This window comes from Oreochromis niloticus, linkage group LG11, assembly GCF_001858045.2.
Source record: "Oreochromis niloticus isolate F11D_XX linkage group LG11, O_niloticus_UMD_NMBU, whole genome shotgun sequence".
NCBI classification, from domain to species: domain Eukaryota; kingdom Metazoa; phylum Chordata; class Actinopteri; order Cichliformes; family Cichlidae; genus Oreochromis; species Oreochromis niloticus.
In genome coordinates, this window is record NC_031976.2 from 22,707,492 (window position 1) to 22,731,486 (window position 23,995).

The following is a 23,995-nucleotide window of genomic DNA, read 5'->3' on the forward strand; positions in this document are numbered from 1 at the left end:
AGAAAAGGATTTTAGGGCTAAAATAAACCCTTCGTGCTGTTTTCAGTGATGCCCACTGTAGGTGATGTATTGACAATGAAACACACCTCGTGGGAAATCTGCAAGTGGATTCAGGAGAGAGCTGTCCTGTATCTGTCACAGAGAATAATTACTTGTTGAAAGATCACCTGCAAGCCTGCATACAGAACCCTCCAAAATGGATTTCACGGGATTGCTGATGGCGCCTTTGTTCACATTTGCCGCCACTCAGTCATGCTGTGATGTTAACTGTCCAGTAGTATATAAGAAAAACACGACACAGTCCTCACCCTGCTAGATATTAGATGGTGCAAGGACCATTTAATGTGCAGCAAATGCAGCAGAGAAATTTAAATTCACTTTTTAAACTTTTCACAATATCACAGTTTCAATTTGGACCGGATCCCTGCTGGTAGCGAGCTGCTAATGCGCAGTGCGCGAGTCTGTGCATGCTGGTGGGGCCTGTGCTAACCCCTGCTAAGGACCACTCCAGATGGATTTATAAATAGACTTCTGGGCCATCTATTTACAAACCATGCAAATCATCACCTCCCTCTGACTATCTGCTCTCCACAGCCCTCCAAATGCAAAAGTCAGGCTGCCTTGGCGCCCACAGGCCTGTAGCAGCACAATCTGATGGAACACTTTGACCCATCTTGCCCATTTACCCTCATCTCGTTTTATCTCTGGCCCTTGTGCAGATTACTTTTCCCTTTCTTCTCCTGTGCCACTTGGACCTGGTCTTTCCCTTTCATCTTTGCTGTTACAGTCAGATCTGTTTCCTTGACACTTCACGGCTGTCATTCCCTCACTCTCCGTACTTCTTTTTTTAATCTCGGATCACGGCCGCGTATCAGCTGTGTCACACAATACCAAATGTTTACGTGAAAACATTTGTTATCTCCTTTAGCAATGGCCCTTTGGGATGCACCGGTTTCTGGGAACCAAAGCTCATGTAACACTCAGGTTGGGCGTTAAAGGAGGACCACAGCCTGACAAATGGAAACACATGGTGCGGACTGCTGAGACAATCAAGTGCCAACACAAAGATGCTGATCGAGGTGCAAATCTGTTGGAGGTCCAGAAGGACAGATAGCAGGGATGATGAAAACAGGAGAAACAAGGACAGCTACACATGTGGACTACTGCTAAACTGCTGAACCGAGCTGGAGATGCTGCTCAGTTTATTTTAACTCACGTATGTACTTCCAAGTCACGTGTCATGACAGACCTTTCAACATTTGTCAAGTTGAAAGACACACTCCCTCGTCCAGAAACCAAAGAAGCTAGTATTTAGATGTCAGCGCGATTGAGATCGCGTGTTACCAATGTTGCACGAAGCACACTTTAGCTGGAAAGTTTTAACTTTGTAAAGGTCTACATCATCACATTCACTGCCTTCAAACCACCTGCTTACTTTACATCTTTTACATTATACAGCGTTTGCCTTCTTTCTGACTCTGAGAGGACAGAAAGAAGTATAGTGTTTTTAAAAGTGCATGTTTACAAAGGTGAGACAGAGGGTACAGAGAAAACCAGCCTGAAAACGCCACACTATGTAACAGATATTTAGACAGATATCTGATAAAGGTTTTCACCTGTCACCAGAATGAGGTCTGCAAAAATGGATGCCGATATAAGAGCCAGATTAATTGACCAAATAAAACGTTCATATAGCCAAATGAACAAAATGTACTCCAACTTGGAAGCCAAACCCTCTCCCCATCATGGCCTAATATTTCCACTGCAACTTTTTCCCCCACCTGGCAGCTTCTTACTGCTCAGCAGGTTTAATTACTTAAACAGGACTGGCAGAGGTGATTCTGGCTGACTGGGAGAACCTGAGATTATCAGTTTTGAACAGCGAGAAGCATCAGTGAGCCATCAGTGATCTAGTTTAGAAAACTAAGTGCTTAAGTGTGCTGCGCTGCTGGTTTTCGTGCACAGGAAGCACAGCGGTACTAGAAAAAAACAAAGATCTATCAGCTGGTTGAAATCCAGAGACTGTAAGCGAGACGAAGAGTGAAGGCGAAGCATGTTGGGGTGAAAGAGAGGAGTGAGAGGGTATGCATTGCATTGCCGGCATGCCTCATGCAATGCCATACAACTAATAAACAACTAGAGTTTTTATCATGTGTTTACAGTCAGGCATGTTTTGCCTTAACCATTGCTGGTCCTTCTTGGCTTGCTCAGCACCTGACCCCTTTAATCCTCTTTTCTGTCTTCATTTTAGCTTTACTTTGTAGCTCTTGCTACAGAAGTGCGGACCGAGTGGCGGTTGGATACTTTCGCAGGACTGATCGTGCTTATTGGCTCCTCTCCTCGTCTCTTTTGCTTACACTGCCTCTATCTGTCAAGCTGTCATCAGCCTCACCCTGTCGACCTTGTTAGGGCCATCACGCAGGCTCACCCTGGAGTCCGTGTAGCCCCAATATGTCAAGGGAGATGATGAGTGTGTCCCTATTGAGCTGACTTGGCCCACCACAGGGTGAGAGCCAGTGAGACTTGGTAGCTTCAGGAGTATGCGTAGCAATATTTATATTGGTCAACTTCGTAGAAGCCAAAGAAGAGTCAAGTTTCACCAAAGCTGCTATAAAGGTCACAATGAAAGAAAGCTTTCAACACAATGAGACAAAGGGTCAGGAACAGTGGCCTTCATCTTACATGGATAACACAACTCTGAATGATAGCTTAGGTATGTAATGAACTGTAGTCCACAGATGACAAGTTTATATACAGTAATAAAAAAATGCCCACTCGCTGTCTAATTTGTGGTCCTCCAAGCAATTGTGATTCATCTCTGTATTTCAAAAGAGAACAAATAGCGAGCTGCGTAAGCTGATGACAGAGTTGAAGTACTTTGGGCTTATCAGGGATCAGAAACCGTCTTTGGAGCTACATGTTGTTATTTTCTTGAGGACATTCATGATGAATTCTTACCGGTGTAATCTGCAAATACAGACAACCCAGATAGCAAGGAAACATTGAAACAGTGTTGAGTCAATATCAGGCGACGTCATTGAAGCAACGTTGAAGTGTGACGTTGACCCAACGTCACTCTTGCACCCATTTTTAACGTTGAAACAACGTCAGGTTTTGATGTTGAATCAATGTTGAAACCTGACATTGATTCGACGTTATATTTTCTAACACTGTTGACATTGAAACAACGTCAGATTCTGATATTGAAACACTGTTGAGCTATGGTATTGATTTTCCACCTCTTTCGCACAGTTGCTTTTTATTGAAAACAAAAAACAAAAAAGGTCAATAGACATGTATCATTTGCAAAATACTTTATTAAAAGACAAAGTTTCCTATTTACATTTCTATGTTTCATGTCACTTTTTATTATTTACTCCGGGATGGGGATGGATGATGTGCGTCCTGCGCGCCACCCGTACGATCTGGAGCATATCTGAGCCATTTCTGGACTGCTTGAGCAAAGACCAACTCAGACAGAGTTCGCCCCTACCTGCTGCGCCAGGCCATCTACGACAAAAATAGACACACACACAAAAAAAACAAAGACAAAAAAAAGGGAATTAGAGCACATGAATAAGCTCTTGTTAATTGTCTTCAGCAGGGAGAAAGTATGTAAACTCCTAGGCTGATAAACATGAAAGTCACCAGGCGGAAATCAGTAAACTGCCGCATTTGATTCCCAAAGAGCTATAAGCTGAAAATGTGATATGTCTTAGCATGGTGTGCCGTGTATCCTCTAAAAAAAAAAAAAAGAAAAAGAAAACATGGGGTCCTCGGGCTGTACAAAGTGTACAACCCGAGGACAAAACAAGCCGAAGACCAAAGACTCCATCTCCAGATTAACCGGACATGAAAGTCTTTTGTTATTAAGAAAGACAAAGTAATATAGCAAAAAACAGACATAGGAAATGTGAAACGCACCCAGCACATCAATTGATCCCTTTATTGTTCACTTTAAGCTCATAAAACTACAATAAATGTTAAAACTTACCAAATATGCATCTGCACAGCGCTGTCTCTTTAAATGCCCTTTTTTGCTTTGTCTGGTCCTTGGTTTTTTTTCCCCTGCCCAGTTGAGTACAGAGGCCAGCTCCTTTGTAATGGCATAAACCATTACACGGCGGACTCGCACCTCCAGTGTGGTCCAGCAGCACCAATCAACGCAAAGCGTCTCACCTATAGACACATTTTATGAGATGGAATTAGCATGTCTCATGTCTTAAATGTGTATGCAAGTGCTTGTGTGTTTACTTCATGTAATTGATGATAGAAACATGTCATTTAGTTTTCCCTAAAGCCTGATTTTCAAGTCATACAAAGAATAAACCAAAGTATTGGCAGTACAATGTATTTCTATTCCCTTGTGTTTACTAGTTTTTGCCTGTCACATATATTTGTTATACCATGTAAACTGTGAAATTCCAAGATTTTCAAACTTGCCTTGTAATAGTGGCCTCACAGAGTCTCTGGAATCTGCAGGACAAAAAAAAAAAAAAAAAAAAAAAAAATCACAACAAGATGACATTCAGGAGTATAAATTGGGGTTTGTTTTTTTTTTTTTAGATAAGAGTACAATGACATTGTGATGCAGCTTTAAAACTTTTTTTAAAAGCATACCATCTATAGGGAAGACATCAGACTGCATGCTGGCGAGATCGCAAAGCTGTGTCGGTTTGTGCCGGAAGCTGGGTGTGGCATTATGATGGTTGCTATCAGTGGGCTGGGGGGCAGACTGGAGTGATGAGGGCTGTTTAGAAAAAGATAATTTTTTAAGTATTTAAGAATACAGACAACTTGTCAAAAAAAGTTTCCGTGTGTCAGACAGATATGTACACAGACACTAGACAGTATTATATTACCTGGTATTTTCACTCGAGGGGCCTGGGGAAACCGTTTTTTTGTAGGCTGCTCATCCTCTGAGTCCGTATATGTGTACAGGGGATTTGGTCTAAAGAAAAGAAATTAAAAACGGTCTTAAGTAATTGTAAATATGCTTTTGGCATATTGTTTCCTAAAGTTAGTTTGATTTCTAACAACACACACAGGAAACAGAGACGTGCAAGAAGGTACAGTATACAATGAATTTTTGAAGTGCACAAGTGTACACGGCTTTGCATTTTTAAAAAGTTTACAAACTTCCACTTTTTGGACTATATTATGTGGTGATATTGCAGTATGCAAGCACCACAGATATGTATAAAAGACAAGATCATAAATTCTTAACAATCAAAGATATGTTTGTGAATAAAAGGGTTTTACTTGTGCTTTCTTTTAAGACTGGTCTGGGTTTCTTCTTCGGACTGAAGGTCAGACGTATCACAGCGTTCACGTGGATATCTCTGAAGACTGCGTTCTGCTTCGTGAAATGTGCCTGGAAATACAAACACAATGTACGGCCAGACATAAATTACGTGTGGACAAAAGGTGCAAACGCATAGAAAAATCAGCGTTTTCAAAAATACGCTGGTACGTGTGGACGTAGCCTTATTCATTATTCAAGGCACAAACGGAAAGTCATGTACGCGTGCAACGTAAAGTTAGGTGACCGTGCAACGTACAGTCACGTGGGCATTCAAACTGAGTCTAAAGTTTTCGTGTGCGAATTGAAACGAGTGCTCTCCAATCATCAAAAGTAACAAAGTCATTGAACACGTTTATACAGTTAACTTTACGTTTATCAATCATATATCACAGATTTAGAATTTTTTGTAGTACTAAGCAACTACAGAGCGAAAGTCTGGGTCAAGCGCCGAGGCCACGGCAAGAACAAAGGAAAACTCGAAGCGTTAAAGCTAGCTTTGTAAGGGAATATAACGAAGAAATTATGAAACGAAAATGTTTTCTTTGTTGATATACTTTGTTCGCAGTGCAGTTTATTTGTTGCCGGATTGTAAGAAGTAGACACAATTTCGGGCTCGTAAATAACAGTAAAAAACTTGTTAATATACAACATTAACGAGTTTTTTTTTACTGTTATTCAAATGCAAACATGGAAATAACGAGTAGGAAAAAAAAATCATTCATTCTTACCTTATACTAATCGTGGTGCAGGCCAGTGCAGTGCATGAACTGATGGCTTCTCTGGTCAATTCCGCTGAGAGTAAATCAAATGTCCCGCTCTACTGTAGAAGACAATGAATACCTGGGGGGATGTACCAATGTGAGAGGGGTGCTGCGGAATAGTCCAAGTGATCGCTGCTTTAATTTCCCGGTCAACTATACATAAATTGCACGTAGACATGATTTTTTTAAAGCTGGTGAACTAGACCAAGTCATTGATAACAAATGAACAATAAATCTACTTTCTCTGGTACTTTATACCCGATCAGTTGCAGTGCAATTTAATGCTCAACTACAAATCGATGGTTTTTGATGGTGATCGGAGCCGAATGATCGTCAACTATAAATAGACGTTTTCTCGACGTTGTTGTTGTCACCTGGTCGACTACAAATAGATCAAATATCAATGACAAAAAAACAACGGTGAATCAACATCGTTACAACGTCTCTATAGTAAGACCGTCGGTTTACCACAGTATTTCAATGTTGTTACAACATTGGCATTTCAACCCCGACCATATACGACGGTTCGGATGAAAAATCAACATAGATTCAATGTCGTCTTGCTATCTGGGAAGGTCGATTGCATTAAATTAAACAAAGGTCACAACATGATCCATTTCTCATATAACTTTAATTAATTTTTAATTTTAATTTTAATTTAATTTTCTACATCTTGCTAGTATTGGGTTGGAACTCCTTTTGCATGCAGAACTGCCTCAGTAACAACGGTTTGAAATGATCTGAGCTTTGTGACATTCTGTGATGTGGTCACACCCGAACACTCAGTTAGGCTGTGGTGTTTGTGCTTGGTACTAAGGAACCCACAGTGTACCAAGAAAATATTTCCAACACTCCTTATATTTGTACTTTGGTCACAAGGACAAATAGTGGTTCTTACTCCTTGAGTTCAAATGATCAGCTGCTGCTGTCTGTTCCCCTTGTCCGCACAGAGTTGGGTAAGAAAGCCTTTGTCCACTCTGCGCCTTTTTCGTGGAACCTGTTACAGAAAGACTGGAAATTGACTGAACCGTTGTCTTTAAATGTTTTTAAAACTAAACTCAAAGGCCTACAGACTGCCTCAATAATGTGTAATTGTTTTGTGTAATTTTTAACTTTGTTTGTTTGTATGTATTTGTTTGGAAATGTGCTGCCTCTTGGCCAGGACTCCCTTGAAAAAGAGGTTTTTGATCTCAATGGGACATTCCTGGTTAAATAAAGGTTAAATAAAATAAAAAAAAAAAATTAATACCATTGATATAAGATGGATGGATTCATGCCTTCACGTTGTTTATCCCAAATCTGACCCTACCATCTGAATTTCTCTCTTTTTAAGACCATTCTCTATAAACCTTAGAGAAGTCTCTGTGGGAAAATCCCAGCAGATCAGCAGTTTTCTGCTGGGACCAGCCTGTCTGACACCAACAACCATGCCACATTCAAAATCGCTTAAATCATCATCTTAATCATGTCTAAATCCATTGAGTCGCTGTCATGTGATTGTCTAATTCGATATTTGTGTTACAAGCAGTCGAACAGGTGAACATGTTTCATGATCATTAATATGCAAATTAACTAACCCCAAGTTGCTCTCCGATGCATCCATCGGAGTGTGAATGTGTGTATGTTGTTTGAAAAGCACTCAGTTTAGGGTCAGTGCTTGTGAGAATGGGTGTGATTGGGTGAATGTGGCATGTTGTATACAGCGCTTTGAGTAGAAAAGCGCTATATAAGGCTATGTCCACACGTACACGGGTATTTTTGAAAACGGAGATTTTCCGTTTTCGTTTTAAAAAATAATCCCGTCCACACGTAAAGGCAGAAATGAAGGAAAACGCTGCTAGGAACATGCCAAAGCAGCAGGTGGCGCTATATTCCTAACCGTGTAGAAATGTTGGCCAATCAGAAGTCTAGAAGCCTCGGTGGGAAATAGTAAACAAAGCTGGGGCATAGAAGCAGAACCGAGTCGTATGTGTGGAGGGACAGTAACTGTGTGTGTATATGTAAGCATTTAAACACTGCAGAGAGGACAATTAACAGTAACAGTATTGTAGAAATTCATTTCATCGAAACAACAACGTGGCGCACACTGTGACGTCAAAAAAGGCGCACACCTTTGACGCTGCGTTTTCTCCGTTTTTCTCGTCCACACGTAAATGCAAAAACGGAGTTTTAGAAAATATCCACCCTGGCCGGAGTTTTTAGAAATCTCCGTTTTCACTGACCGAAAACGCCGTTTACGTGTGGACGAAAGGTGCAAACGCATAGAAAAATCTGCGTTTTCAAAAATACCCGGGTACGTGTGGACATAGCCTAAGAATCAGTCCATTTACCATTTACCACCTGGATGATTGAGCATGGGTCAAGACGATTGTCTGTTAATGGGAGGCCCCACTTTCTCGTGTGCATTGCTCCATCTGCTGGCTGTACCAGCTATTGCAAAAGTCAAATTTGGAGCTCACTCTTGACTGTTAATTTGTGAAATAACTACAAACATACACCAGGAAATAAAAGGCTCCTGTTTACAGCCTTCTCATTTGTCACAGGAATACAAGGGTAAATATTAAATTAAAGCTTTTTCTATCTCTTTTATCTTTGTGTGTGCTTATTTAAGGAAATACAGAGAAAATGAGTCATTGAGCCATCTGTAACTCCTGTGCTCAATCTACCTTTGTTCACAGAAGAATAATTGCTAATGTATGGTGATAAAACAGTGAAACACAGGGAAGTAAAAATATATAAAGATGCACTACTGTGCAAAGGTTCAGGCAGCTTTAGTTCTTATCCATCACAGGGGGCCTCCTGAACTTACTCTGCATCCGACCAGTCATAAAGACCCACCTTTAGTTTTGAGAATGATGCAGTCCAACAGACTGTTTACCTTTACAGAGCCAAAGTGAATATAGTGTGTTATCACAGCAATATAATTGGATACTAACCATCAGATATGAAGACAAAGGCAGAAGATTGCAGGTTTTATCAAATCGAGACAGGAAAATAGCGAAAAGCATGAAAAGTGCCAGGGGAAGGAGGACAGGGGGAAGAGGAGGGGGAGGAGGAAGAAGAGGAGGAGAAGGAGGGTGCAGGAGAGGGAAGGAGGGGAAAGGAAGAGAAGACAAAAGATTCATAAAACTAAAGCAGTTGTGGACGACAGCAAAAGTTGTGAGTACAAGTTATGTTTCTTTTTCCACCTGATTTTTACACATTCTGTAGGAATTACACAGAAGAACATCCGCAGACTCAGGATAACTCACAGCCAAAGACATTAACTGGGTGATACGTCCTTCTGATTAGATGTAAACACAAGTTAGGAGGAGAATGCCTGACTAGTTAACTAACTTAGTCAAAAAGGCTTTGTAGCCGAGTGAAGGGTTGATTGCATGCGAAGTTCAGCAGACATAAACAGTGAAAAAACTCTCACAAACGAGCCAACAGAGACATACAAGCAGCTAAAGCAGAAAAATGCAGTGTTTTCAACTGAGTGATTGCAAATGTGTGACTCTGGGATGTATCGCTGCTGAAGGGACAAGATGTGAAAAAAAAAAACCCCACCATCGAGTTCAGATTGGCTGGCGATGATTGTACAGTTGGAAAGCAGCAATATGTTCTCTGAAAATAAAGCTGGGAAAGAATGTGAGAGCGTAACAGAGGAGGGGTGGAGGGGTCCTCAAATAGGGCACAAAAAAAACACATTCTTTAGCGAGAACTCACATCTTGGACTCCAAAGTTACAGTGACACATCAGGAGAGGAATGGTGCAGGGCGGGAGATGAGAGAGGGAAGGGGGGGAAAGGAGGAAGGAAATCAGGCATCACTTATCTGTTTACAAGGAGTCCAATAAATACTAGAATAAATAAATGTAGGAAAAATGACATCAGGGGCTCTTGTGCGGCACTGTGCTACACATCTGTGTTTTCAGCTGAAGCGAAACTCGAAGGAAAACATTACCCTGAGCTGGAATGTTGGGAGCATTTATGCAACGGGATTAAAGGAAACATAAACAGTTAAAAAAAAAAAAAAAAAATCATAGTGAGGATATTGAGCAGTTCCACTCTGTGAAATCATCCCGACTCTTTTCCTCTTCGGTTTCCTGCAGCTCGTAAAGTTCACCCCTTACAAGCTGAAGCAATGGGCAGCCTCCCAGTGGTCCTGCTCCTCTGCAGTTTCCAGGGTAACGTTACCAAACAGGACACACAAATCATCTTGTTTAATTATGGTTGAGTCGCTGTGTGTTTGCTTTTATGCTGCAAACCTCTCCCCTCATGCGGTTTCTGTTCCACAGCACTCACGGTTATAGCCCAAACTCAGCCAACTGGTAAAGCCCTTTTACTTCTGATAATGATGACAGACGTCTGCTACTCTGTGAGTTTTTCTCATTTATTCTTTTTCTTTACTTTCCTCATTTCTAGAAGCACCTGGGAACGCCATACAACCCGGTGAGTATCTCCACTTTTAGCACTTTTGTGATTTACACAATTTCAACATGACATGTGTCTCCGCTGTTATCTCTCTGCAGAATGTAGGGAGGAGACGTATCCTTGCACCAGGATGTACTCAGTTCACAAGCCTATCAAGAGATGTATTGGTAGTCTTTGTCTCTACAGGTGATCTGCAAATCCTCTACAACAACACACTTTTAATTTGTCTTTTTTCCAGAAAAAGGACTTACTTACTTTTAAAAACTGAGCAGTAAAGGTCTTACTTTTTAAACTCTTTCAACACCACGACAGGTGGTGAAAGAAAACAAGGAAATGGTCTTGAGCAACAGTTCTGCAGGCTTTTCTTTGGACATTTTGGCTGTTTTTTCACACATTTTCAGTCCAGTCCTTGCACCTGATCATTTTCAGAGGAATTTTATTTTTGGTTGTTAAGCCACTTAACGCCGACCCATGAGTCATTCAATCATAAAAAGGCACCTGACTCAAGGGATGAACCACTATTGTGTCTACACATAACAGACAGCTCAGCAAAGAAGCAGCTTTAAATTGCAACTTTAGTCACTTTGTTACCAGCAGCCTGTCACGAAAACACATAATTTGTTGCCATTTCTGTAACTGAATTGATGCCATAGATAACACTGTTTGACAGGCATAAAATAATAGTTTTGCACCGACAGGGTAATTCCCAAAGAGGTATTCCCTGAAGATGACAGTTTCATCTTTGCATCAGTACAAGTAGTAAGCCAAGAAGCCTGGAAAACTATTACTGAAGACTACTTAAATGATATATTAAACAGACACAGCAAAAAGTATAAAGTACTACAAAAAGCGTCCTTAATTAATAGTACAATATTTGTGTGACAGTATTGAGTTCATTACTGAACACAGTTACCCTGTCAGCCTGTATCAGTATATCCATCCTCATAATGTTCATGTTTTATCCTGGTGCTCTCGCAGCCTCCCTCGTGTTTATGTGATCAACAAAGAGATCTGTGTGAGGACAGTGTGCCGTGAGGATGAGTATCTGAAAGGTGAATTAGTCTTAATGTATACACAGGTGACAAATTAAAGGAAAAGACAACACTGGAGCAGCTTCATTGCTCCTTGGCAGTGATTCTCCAAAACAAATAACCAAAAAAATATAATTTGTTCCCTCAGTTGATGATGCCAAAGAGTCCAGTTTAACAAGTTGGTACATTCGTCAGCTTGATTTTGAGGGTAAAAACCAAATAAATCGCCAATAACATAATAATATATTTGCTGATGCTGTAACGCTCACCTTTATTTTATTAAAATTAAATTTGGATTTTTTGTTTAATAGATGAAGAATGATAAAAATTACAGCAGGTAGGGCATAAACCACACCACAGCAGGTCAGAGCCACAGGATCCCTCCACTGCAGGGCTCAGGTTTCTCCTTTCATTTGTCACCTGTCCGTATAAAGGCACAGTGATCTTACAGTCCATGAAAATACGCATACAAATAAATAACCCTTTTCTCCCTTTCTTTACATTACAGCTGAATTATGCAGAGAGTTGTCTGGGTGGCCCAGACGTATCCAGAGGTCATCCAATAGCAAACGTTGTCGCAATCGTCGTGGCAACCCCCAAACCTGGGCAAACAAAGCCTGATCTTGCCTAGAATGGGCCCGTGACCACCGGGTGACGATGGCGCGACCCATGGGCGTCGTCATCGAAAACAGCCAATAAAAACACCATAAATCCGCTGCGCCACACCTGAGGGTCTCTTTCCTTTTCTTCCACGCGAGCACACACACACACACACGTGTGCTGAGTCATATCTACGTATGTTTATGTATTCGTCCTTTTACTGTGTGAGTATCGAGGGTGCGCTCATTTCATCCGTGTGTATTGGACACAGGTCATGTCTTCCATGGTTTACGATCCATTTGAGGTACTGCAGTAATGGGCCTATAGGAGCACTGAGTCACTTAATCGTATAAGAAACAAAGTAAAACAAAGACCCACTCTGTTGTGGATTGTAAGTTACACACTGACAGTTCAGTACTATGTGCACTATTGTAACCAATAAAATATAATGGAAGTTGTTCATGAGATTATTTATTTTTTTTACTACTTAATTTGAAGAAGAAAAAAACAACAACCACAAAAGAAAGTTATGGCCATTAAGTGTTTTCTTTATAGTTTTCTTTGCATATTCATTTGCACACACACTTACAGTTTGAATAACAGGTAACATCTGGGAGAAATAATTTAGACAATAAACAAACACTGACAAGCATCCTTGGGGCTTTACACTCACACACACTCTGTTCTCTGATCAACATCCATCATCACACCACTTTCCACTGCACATCTGTTACAACACATGTGCGTGTGATATCATTTTTTACATAATCCATCTCTGGGTACACAACAATATCACAACAAAACACTGCATCAAACACGGACTATCTTGTTTCCACGTTGCATTTGTCTGCATCACAATACCGCTGATAGCTTAACACCTTGATATGGAACTGGAGTTCACATTTAACTCATCTGTACAGCACAACACGCTGTGCTTGAGCACGACCCGATCGCCCTTCTCATAAAGACTTACGGAGACAGAAACACAAAGCGATTCACTGACGAGGAGAGAGGCCGTGACCTAAATGACTCACCAGTCACAACTTTAACAGCTGTGCTGAGTGAAGATGACATAACACGGACTAAATCATCTCTGCTTCCCCCCTGAGGCAAAGATAAAAGCACTTGATGCCTCTCCTTCTTTTGCTTACACCCTCTCCCATCCAGCATTCCTGCTTCCAAGTGTCCTGATTTATGGTTAAAACAATGCGAGCGGCTCCCGCGGCCCGTCCCCGGTGGAATATGTGTTCGACAGCTGCAGAACCGCAAGAACCGAGCAGAGAGTGCTAAAGAGCACGGCCACTCTGTAAATCAGCTGCGACTTAACAGGAGTCTTTCAAGTAAAATCATTATGCGGTAAACGTTGCAATAATCTGAAGCTAGCATGAGCCAATCATGGCGTTCACTGCGGATTTCATGAATTACTAACTACACAAACAGATGCGACCGTCAGTCAGTGCATATAATCAGTCCCGCTGCTGGAGACTTGGAGAAACAGGACGTAGACCAACGACAATAATTACAAACCACTTACAATATATGTATATACACATTTAAAATAAATATTCTCTGTACATTTAAGTCATTCATGAACATTTCATTAGATTTCAATAGATCATTAGATGTTGATGACAAGATTATGCCTCCCTTGATATTCCTATTGTGTATCATTAGCAAATAAAACACTGTAAGAACGGAGAAATTGGCGGAATAAACTGTTACAGGGCAAATCTAGACAAATACAGAGAGTCCAAGCAGATGTAGTGAATGATGGGGATGCAGAGCCTGCTGAATATGTCAAGATGGCTCGCAGCTGTAGCTGTAGCTGTAATTAAGACGGTGCTGTGAGGTCAGAACAAAGTAGGAGGAATAAAACAAACTACTACAGGGGCTTACCCTGCTTGGCAGGGAGAGATACGGGACCCCGTAATCGGGAAAAGAAAGTTGCAAAAAGTGCCGCATAAATTTACAGAGAAAAGGGAGAAAAAAACAGGGGGACTCTCTCCTCACTTCGGGGATGCAGAATCAAAGTCTCCCCACAGGTCAGAGCTGCCTGTCGAGGTGGGGTTGGGTGGAGCCACAGAGTTGGAGTTACTGGAGTCCAGGTCTAGCAAACACCCTGGCAGTTTGAAATCAAAGAAAAAGAGAGACGCACATCTGAAACTTTAATACACGTTATATGTTATAAGCTGCAAACAAATTGCCTTTTTTGAGGGATTAATAAAGTTATCTGAATGTCAATACAATGATTTCTAAAATAATACATCGGCTCTAAGCAATCCATAAAAATATCATTTCACCAGATAACAAAAAAATATTGTCTTACAACTTTTACTTACAGTGGTATTCACACTATTTTCCAGCTTACCCTGGTGGTATCAGTGATGCACATGGTTTCAGTTTTATGCACTGAACTTTCTAGATGTCGACCTCTGAAACTTCTGCTGTCACCCAAACACAATGGTGGTAAAGTATTGAAAATTTCCACTTGAAACTCAAAACTAGTGAGTCTTTTCCCACATTTACTCCGGACAAACCACACACACCGCGCCACTGACAGGGCAATGATTTTAGATAGACAAGCTTTTGTAAAGTTTTTCAGTGCTTTAAACACACATTCACCTCTGTTCTATACAGATGGCGGAGGAAATCTTACACAGGCATCTACAAATCTTCATACACGAAACCGAAACTGCGTGCATGATTAGATACCACTAGAAGAGTGTAGAAAACCATGACAAAGTTTAGCTCTATAAACATCTATGCTACAGAAGCTACAGGAAACAGTATTTTCTAAAGGAAAGATATTTTAAAATATATGTGTCATAGTTTTGGATAATAGACCTGTGCAACACTGTACTCACTACATCACCTATGAAGACTGACTTGTGCTTCAATGGAAAGGAGCTAAGGAGCTAATCTTCAACAACAAAAAATAAGCTCTTCCTCTGATTCATTTCTGGCAGCGTTTTTTTTTTTCAGTTTGACTTCTGCTTTAAGCAGGTCAGATTTCATGCACCACTGTAAATGAAAAATCAGCGCCCAAACTCGATGCATTAATGGGGTAATAAGGTTCACCTTCATTTCCACTATAAATCAGAAAACTGCTTCTGACATTAATTAAAAACTGGGCTCAACCAGCAAAGCGCACAGGTTCACAACCTTCATATTAACCCCTGAAATACACCGGCCGCTTCTCTGTGAGATTGTGTCTCGAGTGCGGTTTTCTATTGCTTTTAGCACGGCTTCAAATCACAACAGGAGAGTTTCAGAAAACTCTGCATGCGGTCTATTATTTTGAAAAGTGGCCAGATTTCTATACCTGACTTCCTGCCCTCCTTATTGGCTCTGTGCAGCTTGACAGTCGTTCTATAAAAAAACTGACCCGATGCTATTTTAAGTATTGCATACCAGAGCTGCTGCGCTGCACCTGGTGGAATTGCAAGCATCATTTTGAGCGTAGTAGTGACACAGCATTAAGTCAAATGTGAGAGCTAAAGAAGCCTAAGCGGTGTTTTAAAAAAACAATAACACAACAACTTGAAACTCTTTAGGACTGTGCACAGTTTTGTCATGTTATAAAACTGAAACTGAACATTTCATTTCAACTGGGATGTTCTGTCTTGGCTGGAGCTTTTTAACCAGCTCCTTAAAGCCCTACTTTTCTACAGAGTAACCACATCAGTAATTTCCATCCACATGTGCTCTTCCTGTTATATGGAGTGTAGCCAGCGAGTGCTCCAGCCATGTTCAGGTGACACATTTGTTTTACTTTTGGGCTGCACATCACCAGCTGCTAGCATCTCCACCTTCGCAGCCTTCTTGAACTCGACGATCTGTTTTTGCCTCGAGTGGTGAAACAAGTTGGTTGCTTCCATTGTGCTGTGTTTGGAGTTTGGTGAAGTAGCTCCCTCTTTTACTAAATCGTCATCGGAAGCTGACATGCGACTCTCGCAGTCAGACATGCCTGGGCTTGTTTTCTCATTGTGCATGCTAGGGAATGTAAACACATGGCGCCGCTCTATCGCTGATATCACGATACGACGCTTTTAGATCACGTAAAAATTTATTCCGGTATCATACCGGACGATATGATATACCGCAGCCCTAGTTCTGAATCCTCCTTCATATCTTTTCTTGAACTCATAATATTGTAAACTGAGGTGAAGATTAAACATGGGATTGCTGTTGGACTGTTACCTACCAGAGTCACTTCCTCCTGCTGATGGTTGTGTGTTATGATTTGTTGATCTGGAAGAAGGGGGTGGAGCCAGTTTGCCCCCAGGGGGAGGTGGAAGGAGCCCAAGGCCACCTGAACTCTGTGGACGAGACCTGTCCTTCTTTTTCGATTGCTAGATAAGATATAGATGGAAGGAAACAAAATCTGTGCATGAATGAGGGTATATCCAGTAAGATTGATGCTTGTTTAAATCTAGCAGTAAATATATGCGATGCGATGCATTCGAGCTTGACAGAGACATATTTGTACAGCTTTGAAAGGCCTAAACACCACACTAGTACTATGAAACTATATGAAAATAAATAATACCCCAATATTCAGAGTAATGGTCTGTCCTTCTTTGAAGCCCAGGTCCAGCTTTGGAGTGGAGTCTGGAGCCTGAGCCTGCTTGCTAAATTCAGTTTCCTGTTTCACCCACCTGAAGAAGGCAAAGGGAGCAGTGATATACAAAAATGTATCTTAGGAAACACTAAAGAAAAAAAATACACTGACAACTCAATTAGTCATGATTAGAGATGTGTTCACAGAGCGGCTACATACTTAAAGTGGTCCTGAAGTGCGACATTGAAGTCGAAGGCATCGCTTCGGTCTCCAAACCCAATGCCTATGAAGGCAGTGCGGCCTTTGAGAAAAACAAACAAACGCACAATCAAGTGACAGCAGTAATAACAAACAAAATAAACCTGCAGGTTTCTCAGAATGACCTGAACACTGTAGCACAAACTGGGTGAAAATGTGCTGTAGGGAAACTGAACTTCTGTAATGATCACTGTCCCTGCATTACTTTAAAAATGAAGACCTTTAAAATAAAAATCAGGACTGAACGAAATTTAAATTATGTAATAAAGTTTTGTCTTTGCTAAACAAATTATGGATACAGCTACTCAACAGTTCAGTAATCTCTAAAACAGACAGTATGTGATTCTATAAAAAATTTAAAAAAACATACTATACATTCTTTAATTTAAATTTATTAGACTTTTAAAAAACCCATGTCAATCCGGAAAATGTCTTTGTATCCTGTTAAAACGTGTCCTCTAGAGAATGAACACATTTTTTTCAATATTTTATGGCTTAGCAATACTCATTTTACCCACCGTTGTCGTCCATGATGCGCAGCACAAAGTAACGGCTTGAGTCACTAACTGTTTCCACTGCAACGCCAGGATACTCGTCCACTGGTGCTTGGGCAAAAAGCTCCCCTGAAAAGATATGTGTTCATTATCAGCTTGGAAAAACAGTCTGAAGGTGAGCAGGATAATGAAGAAACACTAAATCCAAGGCTTTGTCGAATAGCTAATAAAAAAAAAAGACTTCATACCATACTTCTCCTTGACCTTGATGGAAAACGCCATGAGGTAAAGGACAGATGTGAAGGAGAATAATTAAATAACTGTGGAGCTGGTGAGAATCTGACTCCACTCACAAAAGTCTCTTGAACAACGTGACGATGACATCATTGATGTGGGTCTACTGTGTTAAAACTACAGGGCCCTGAAGATGGACTACAAAAAGCTTATTTTAGATACTCAACTATAGCTTTGTATGTTGCATATGTTTCAGGTGGTTTTAAATAAACAGGAATATATAGCCTATAAAGTCATTAAAAATTCCGGTCATACTTAGATTAGTTGGTCATCATGTCCTCACTTACTTTCACTTCCTCCTGGAGAGGTGATCCAGTACAAAGCCCGCCTTTATTAAAGGTTTATGTGATTCAGGTCAGATGAATTCATGATAATCTTAAAGGCAGCAACACAACAACAGATATACAGTAACATCCTGAGTATCCCCTCATCATTTCCTTATATTATCAAAATCTGATGGTACTTTTTTGTTTTCATAATTCGATCGATTTGGACAAGTTCGCCAACATCACTGGCTGAAATGCAGCCCCAAACCATGGCAGAGTCTTCACCATGTTTTGAAGATAGCTGTTGTGCCTCCTCCGTACATACTGATGACTTGAACTACAAATTTCAGGTCTTTGCTGTAGTTTTTCCTCTCAAGGACAAGGCTTTCTGTTCATCTGCTTTAGACAGTGTTTTACACCTCCCACTTTTCCTCTACTCATCCAGTTTACTCATTTTTTAAGGATACACTGCACACCATGCTGACATAAGCCAAATTTTAGGGAATCACCTTGCTGGTACAAAACTACTATTTTGTGTCCGACTGTGTTATTTTTGGCATTTTCCGTAGATTCAACTAAAGACATGGGAACAAATTATGTGTTTTTGCGACAAAGTGCCTAAAGGTACAAATTAAAATTGGTTCTTTCCTAAGTGTTATGTGTAGACACAACACTGGTTTGTCACTTGAGTCAGGTGTCTTTTTTTATGCTTGAATGAGTCACACGTCAATGTTAAGTGGCTTAACAAACAAACAGAAAAAAAACATTCCTCTGAAATGGTCAGGTACAGGGACTGGACCGAAAATGAACCAAAAAGCACTCAATGTCCATAAAAAACAAACAAACAAAGAAAATTACTTTTGCATGGTACATTCAAGCTCAATTACTGTAAACCTAAAACTCACTTTGGTCATTTTAATACAGCTATGAATCTCTGGCTCTCTTTCACATTGCGTTTTTGTCCCGTCTTCTCCCCATCAGCCCCAGTTGGTCGCAGCAGATGGCTGCCCCTACCTTGGCCTGGTTTCTTCCTGCTAAAAGGGAGTTTTTCCTTCCCACTGTCACCAAGTCTTTGCTCAAAAGGGGTTAGTTGATTGGTGGGATTTACACTGCATTATTGTACGTACGTTACCTTATAATATAAAGCACCTTGAGGTGTTTGTTCTTGTGATTTAGAGCTAGATAGATAAAATTGAATTGAATAATCTTCCATCCATCCATCCATCCATCCATTCGCTTCCGCTTATCCTTTTCAGGGTTGCGGGGGGCGCTGGAGCCTATCCCAGCTGTCATAGGGCGAGAGGCGGGGTACACCCTGGACAGGTCGCCAGTCTGTCGCAGGGCCAACACACAGGGACAGACAACCATTCACACTCACATTCACTCGCACATTCACACCTAGTGACAATTTCGATTATCCAATTAACCTATCCCCACAAGCTGCATGAATAATCTTGATTTTCTAAATGATTTACTTCATGATGAAGATTTTAGCACAGCAGTTCTGTGTCCACATTTTACCCGTGGGCTTAACAGTCTGCTATTCCAGGTTCAAAACATATCAGCAGGTTATGTTAATTCAAATTTACACGATCTGCATCACCTGTTTGTTACTCTGATTGTTCTGTAGGACATTATCTGTATCCTATGCTGAAGGAGGTAGTAAATAAACCACCTTTCTTTAGGATTTAAAGAATCAGACCAGAACTTATTATTGTTGCCATGTTACGTGAATGGAAAACAAAAGGTGTGTTTTACAGAAAACAAGGACATTAAGTTTCTAAAAAATGCACTGATGCAGCCTCCAGACTGCTCGCTCGGCTGCAGGCTGGGTCACCTTGGAATCGATGAGTAACAGAGGGGCAGGGTGACAAACAGGAGACTATACAGTGAAGTGATTTACAGCAGCGACAGCCCCGGTAAACAATGGCGCTGCCCTGTCTGCTCGTGTCTCACCAGAGACTTTGTCTTCCAATTTCACGTAGGCTACTTTGCCCCGGGCCGTCACACGCATGCGTCCCGTCCAATCAGGAGCATCCAGCTTCCAATCAGCAGCCCTAAGACACGCACACACACACACAGAGGTAGCAGTTGTGATGTAGGTTTAATTGTTGACAGTTTACTCAGACTGATGTTGACAGAGGAGGTGAATAAGCAAGACATAGGAAAGTTACTGTTATGATTTGTCATACTCAGACACACTCATTTTCTACGTGTGCAAAACGTGACTAAGACATTTCACTGAGACATGGGGATGAAATATTACATCATCACCCTTACTCACAATACATATGGTCAGCGGTTAACCAATCTTGTCTCATGGGACCTGAGGCACATGCTACTGTTTGGTTGGTGTAATGTCCAGTCAGAAGCAGCTGCGGCAGGTCACGCTGAAGGACTAGCCAATGAAAAATGGGGTAAACAAACCAATATCGACCTCTTTATAACATATGCATTACCTGCACAGTAAAGACATAACAATGGATTGAGGTGACCACATTGGCTATGAGCGGGGCATCCCATGTTTAACCCTTTGACATGGAGCAACATCAAACAATGCTCAAGCGTCCTTGAGAAGGACTCTAGCCTCTTTGCAGCCTCAGGGATGCTCTTCTGCTTGTATTTAAACGACAAACTAGCGAAATTAGGACGTGTAGCACGCTGTTCTCATTAAATAGCTGATTTTTAAGTGCCAGGTCTCTCCTGATGTGCCACAGGATGAAAGCACGAACACAGACAAACCGAGAGGGATGTAGCCGATCCGATACAGTCCTTGTTAAGTGGGCTAACAGGGCCCAGTACAACCCTATGACCTTGTAAATACACAGCCAAAAACAACCTGCTCACAAACTACCGCCGCCGCTACGTGAGGCTTCGTGACTAGCGGATGAGCTGGGTAGGTTGGTAGGCAGGTCGCTGAGGCACCGGCTCCTAACGGTAGCAGCACGCGAGCGCTGGGTCACAAACCTCCCCCATCCCTCACCTGATAGCCCGGTTAGATGTTCTCGGTGGGATTCGGTAAACGTTGACTTCAGGTTTGACACAGAGGATCGACTCATATTCGAACTGACCATCAGTCGCCATCTTGACTTTTACTCAGTCGGAGTACGCCGGTGGCGGTGATGGTGACGGTGTGGTGTGTCCGCGCCGCGTTAACGGCTATTTGACCGTAATAGACGGTATATTTGCGCATAAGCGGGTCCCTCTGCGCCATTGCTACCGACACGTTGCTACATTAAAGGGGTGTTACGCACACATTTTCTACGCTAGATCAAAAGGAACAAATGAAATGATTAATAGCTGGGTGTATTATGGGATTTTTTTCGGTTTAACTTTAAAATTTTAATATTAAGCCTTTGCTGCTTTGATTACGACTTTGTTTTTCGACTTTATTGCCAGAGTACAGTTTAAATGTGAAAAACTGGAGTCAGTTTTTAACCACAATCCACAGTTATGGGTTATGGTAGCTACCACCTACCGGTAGTTACCCAGAAACTATAAAACTATAACATTGGTACTATAAAACTATAACATTAAGAATGATAACCGTTAGCAATCAATAACACAATCCAGTATCTGATTGTAAAGTATTTTTTATTTGACTTCGCTACAGATACAGCAAGCAGCAGCTACCCAATGTTACAAGCCTTGCCACAACTTGAAAGCATTTTTTTCTCAGTTTTTCTAATTCTCAGTTTAGCTCTTGTAGTGATGGTCCAACACCAACATATCTTTTTCTCATCAGACTTAATAATAGACTTAATGCTAACTTCAGAGGCAGCCACAGGTTTGTTTTACAGTCCAAGAAGCTTGAAGGCATCTCTTAAATCTTCTGTGTCACAGGGCTGAAAGAGAAAAGGCAGAACAGGACATTATTATCATTCTAAACACATCATTATTTCGATTGGCCTCATCCTGCTTGCCTGAGGGAAAATATGTTGTGTGTTACATGTTATACCTGGAGGATGCGGTTGAGTTTTCTGGCCAGGCGTACTGTGTTTTGATGCAGACCTTCCCAGGCCTTAAATTTGCTTTGCTGGGCCACAAAATTCTCCCAGCAGTAGAAGAAGTCTGAAAACAATCAGCAAAATAAATAATTGTTACTGACATCCAGGAAAGGATTATTTTAGGGAATAGTGCACAACTCTAAAATCAAATATGTCTCTACTTTTTCTGTTTATCACCCACATAGGCATAAATTTATTCATCCACCTTTGTAACTCATGACTGTGATGTGCACGCCGACTTTTTTAAGCAGCCTGAGACCCTCTCTTTCACGACTGTCCTCCATGTCACAGAAGTAAAGACGAGAGACAAAGATCCTGAGGCGAAGGTTGGGTGTCTGTTTGAGGAACTGGGCCAGTCTGGAAGAGCAGTTTGCACAGGGAGACCAGGAGCAGAACCAGGTGATGGAGTAGCTGACCCTCCTCTCCCCATGAAATCCATACCCAGACAGGCCAGGGCATAATGTACCAAGTTGGCGCAGGAACAGCAGCTGCAGAGAAAAATAAGAATAAAATAATCATTATACAGCCTTCATTCAATTGCTGTTTTCTCTCTTGCTACTGAGCAGACCCTTTTCATATCTTCTCCCACTTTACCTACCTCAACGTGGCAACCATTGCGATTGCGGAGGTGTCCAAAGTCAAAGGACAAGGAGTCAGGCCCTACTCGTCTTTTTACTACAAAACAGAGGTATGTTTCATTCCGGCCCCTCGCCCAGCGCACATTCTTGTAATGATAGAGGAACTTTTTTCTGGGCAAAAGCATACTGAAATAAAGGGAGAAAACATTAAAGAGCACACTGCAGTAGACACAGCACAGATTAAAAAAAACAAAAAACAAGATACATTTTAAAAGCACGCTATGTTGAATTTATCAGTCAACATTTCAGTGCAAAAGGTGTGGCTGCTTTGTGGTGTCAGAAAGTTTCCCTAGTAATTCGCACAATTAATAATTTTACACCGCTAAGGTCTGAGACTAATTCTTTTTACTACTTAGATGACTCGCTCATTAATGAAAGTTTTATCTCTTAAGTTAGCACAAGTAATGCATGCAAAACCTGTGGTTAACCAAGCACAAGTGATGGACAGTCAGAAAGCAGATTACATTCACTCACAAACCTTTTCTCACTCTCAGTTTCACGACTTTTAGTGAAAGCAGGACAGTTATTCATCACTTGTTAATACTGAAACCCTGATATAACTCACGAGTAAAGGGTCGTAATTATTGAAACAGATTTCCAATGACAAATCTTATAATGGCATCAAAAGTATCGTAGCGTGGTAATAGAGCCATAAAAAAACACGTTTTTTTTCTTTTCTTAATTTAATAGTTTGCACGCACAGTTTGGTCAAATAGTTGTTGTTTGGAACGATAAATGCAACATATAAATAGAATATATCCATTTTGCTCACCTGTCTAGCTTTGCAATCATTTCAAAAGACGCGCTTTGCCACTCGTCGGGCTTGGGTAGCATAAAGGAAGGTAAATGAGAAAGAGTGAAAGTGTGTGTGTGTGTGTGTGTGTGTGTGTGTGTGGTGTGGTGTGTGTGTGTGTGTGTGTGTGTGTGTGTTGGGGGGTTAAAGGGAGGGAACTGAGAAGATATACCTCTAAACATAAACATCCTGCATACAACACAAGGCAGCATCTGGTTGGACAGAATGATTTTTCAAAGATAATTTGGGGAGGCGTGATACAGAAGAGACGGCTGGATTACACCGTGCTGCTGCTAAGCAATTAAAGCTGTAATTGGATTACTCACTGGCCAAATGTTTTCTTTCTGAATGCTTCACGGTTCTTATGTTTATTTAAAGAATTTGACATCTGTTTAAACAATGATTAAAGTGAAACCATTCTTTTGGTGAAAGGCAATAAAGGAATTTTATTGGAGGGGGAGATTACACAACGCAGATTTTAAAAAATAATCCGAGTGACCACACATGAGAGGAGCGTTTGACGTGATTTGTAACCTTTGGAGTTTTTACAGACGTCAGTAAATGGAGCCAACT

The 23,995-nt window shown here is 41.1% G+C and overlaps 3 protein-coding genes and 1 long non-coding RNA gene across 6 annotated transcripts; 2 read left to right on the plus strand and 2 right to left on the minus strand.

Moving 5' to 3' along the window:
• Positions 1-9,107: 9,107 nt before the first annotated feature.
• Positions 9,108-12,571, plus strand: mfap5 (microfibril associated protein 5). The gene is made up of 7 exons (XM_003450680.5): positions 9,108-9,225; positions 10,159-10,233; positions 10,345-10,377; positions 10,472-10,498; positions 10,579-10,666; positions 11,459-11,532; positions 12,020-12,571. The coding sequence occupies exons 2-7, from the start codon at positions 10,191-10,193 to the stop codon at positions 12,130-12,132; spliced, it is 378 nt and encodes a 125-aa protein (XP_003450728.1). The 5' UTR covers positions 9,108-9,225; positions 10,159-10,190; the 3' UTR covers positions 12,133-12,571.
• Positions 12,572-12,638: 67 nt separating this feature from the next.
• On the minus strand, positions 12,639-21,154 carry LOC100701113 (adaptin ear-binding coat-associated protein 1). 3 transcript variants are annotated; one of them, XM_003450621.5, is made up of 7 exons: positions 20,968-21,154; positions 19,941-20,041; positions 17,449-17,553; positions 16,892-16,973; positions 16,661-16,769; positions 16,316-16,463; positions 12,639-14,230 (listed from the first exon to the last, which is right to left on the minus strand). In XM_003450621.5, the coding sequence occupies exons 1-7, from the start codon at positions 21,066-21,068 to the stop codon at positions 14,118-14,120; spliced, it is 759 nt and encodes a 252-aa protein (XP_003450669.1). In that variant the 5' UTR covers positions 21,069-21,154; the 3' UTR covers positions 12,639-14,117. The 3 variants fall into 3 exon arrangements, with proteins under 3 accessions (XP_003450669.1, XP_013130099.1, XP_005455458.1); XM_013274645.2 differs by lacking the exon at positions 20,968-21,154 and adding an exon at positions 20,824-20,933; XM_005455401.4 differs by lacking the exon at positions 20,968-21,154 and adding an exon at positions 20,269-20,354.
• On the plus strand, positions 20,884-22,523 carry LOC112848180 (uncharacterized). The gene is made up of 2 exons (XR_003222145.1): positions 20,884-21,019; positions 22,283-22,523. It is a non-coding gene; the product is annotated as an uncharacterized LOC112848180 (long non-coding RNA).
• Positions 21,562-23,561, minus strand: aicda (activation-induced cytidine deaminase). The gene is made up of 5 exons (XM_003450682.5): positions 23,402-23,561; positions 22,590-22,755; positions 22,197-22,479; positions 21,943-22,055; positions 21,562-21,829 (listed from the first exon to the last, which is right to left on the minus strand). The coding sequence occupies exons 1-5, from the start codon at positions 23,461-23,463 to the stop codon at positions 21,779-21,781; spliced, it is 675 nt and encodes a 224-aa protein (XP_003450730.2). The 5' UTR covers positions 23,464-23,561; the 3' UTR covers positions 21,562-21,778.
• Positions 23,562-23,995: the final 434 nt, after the last annotated feature.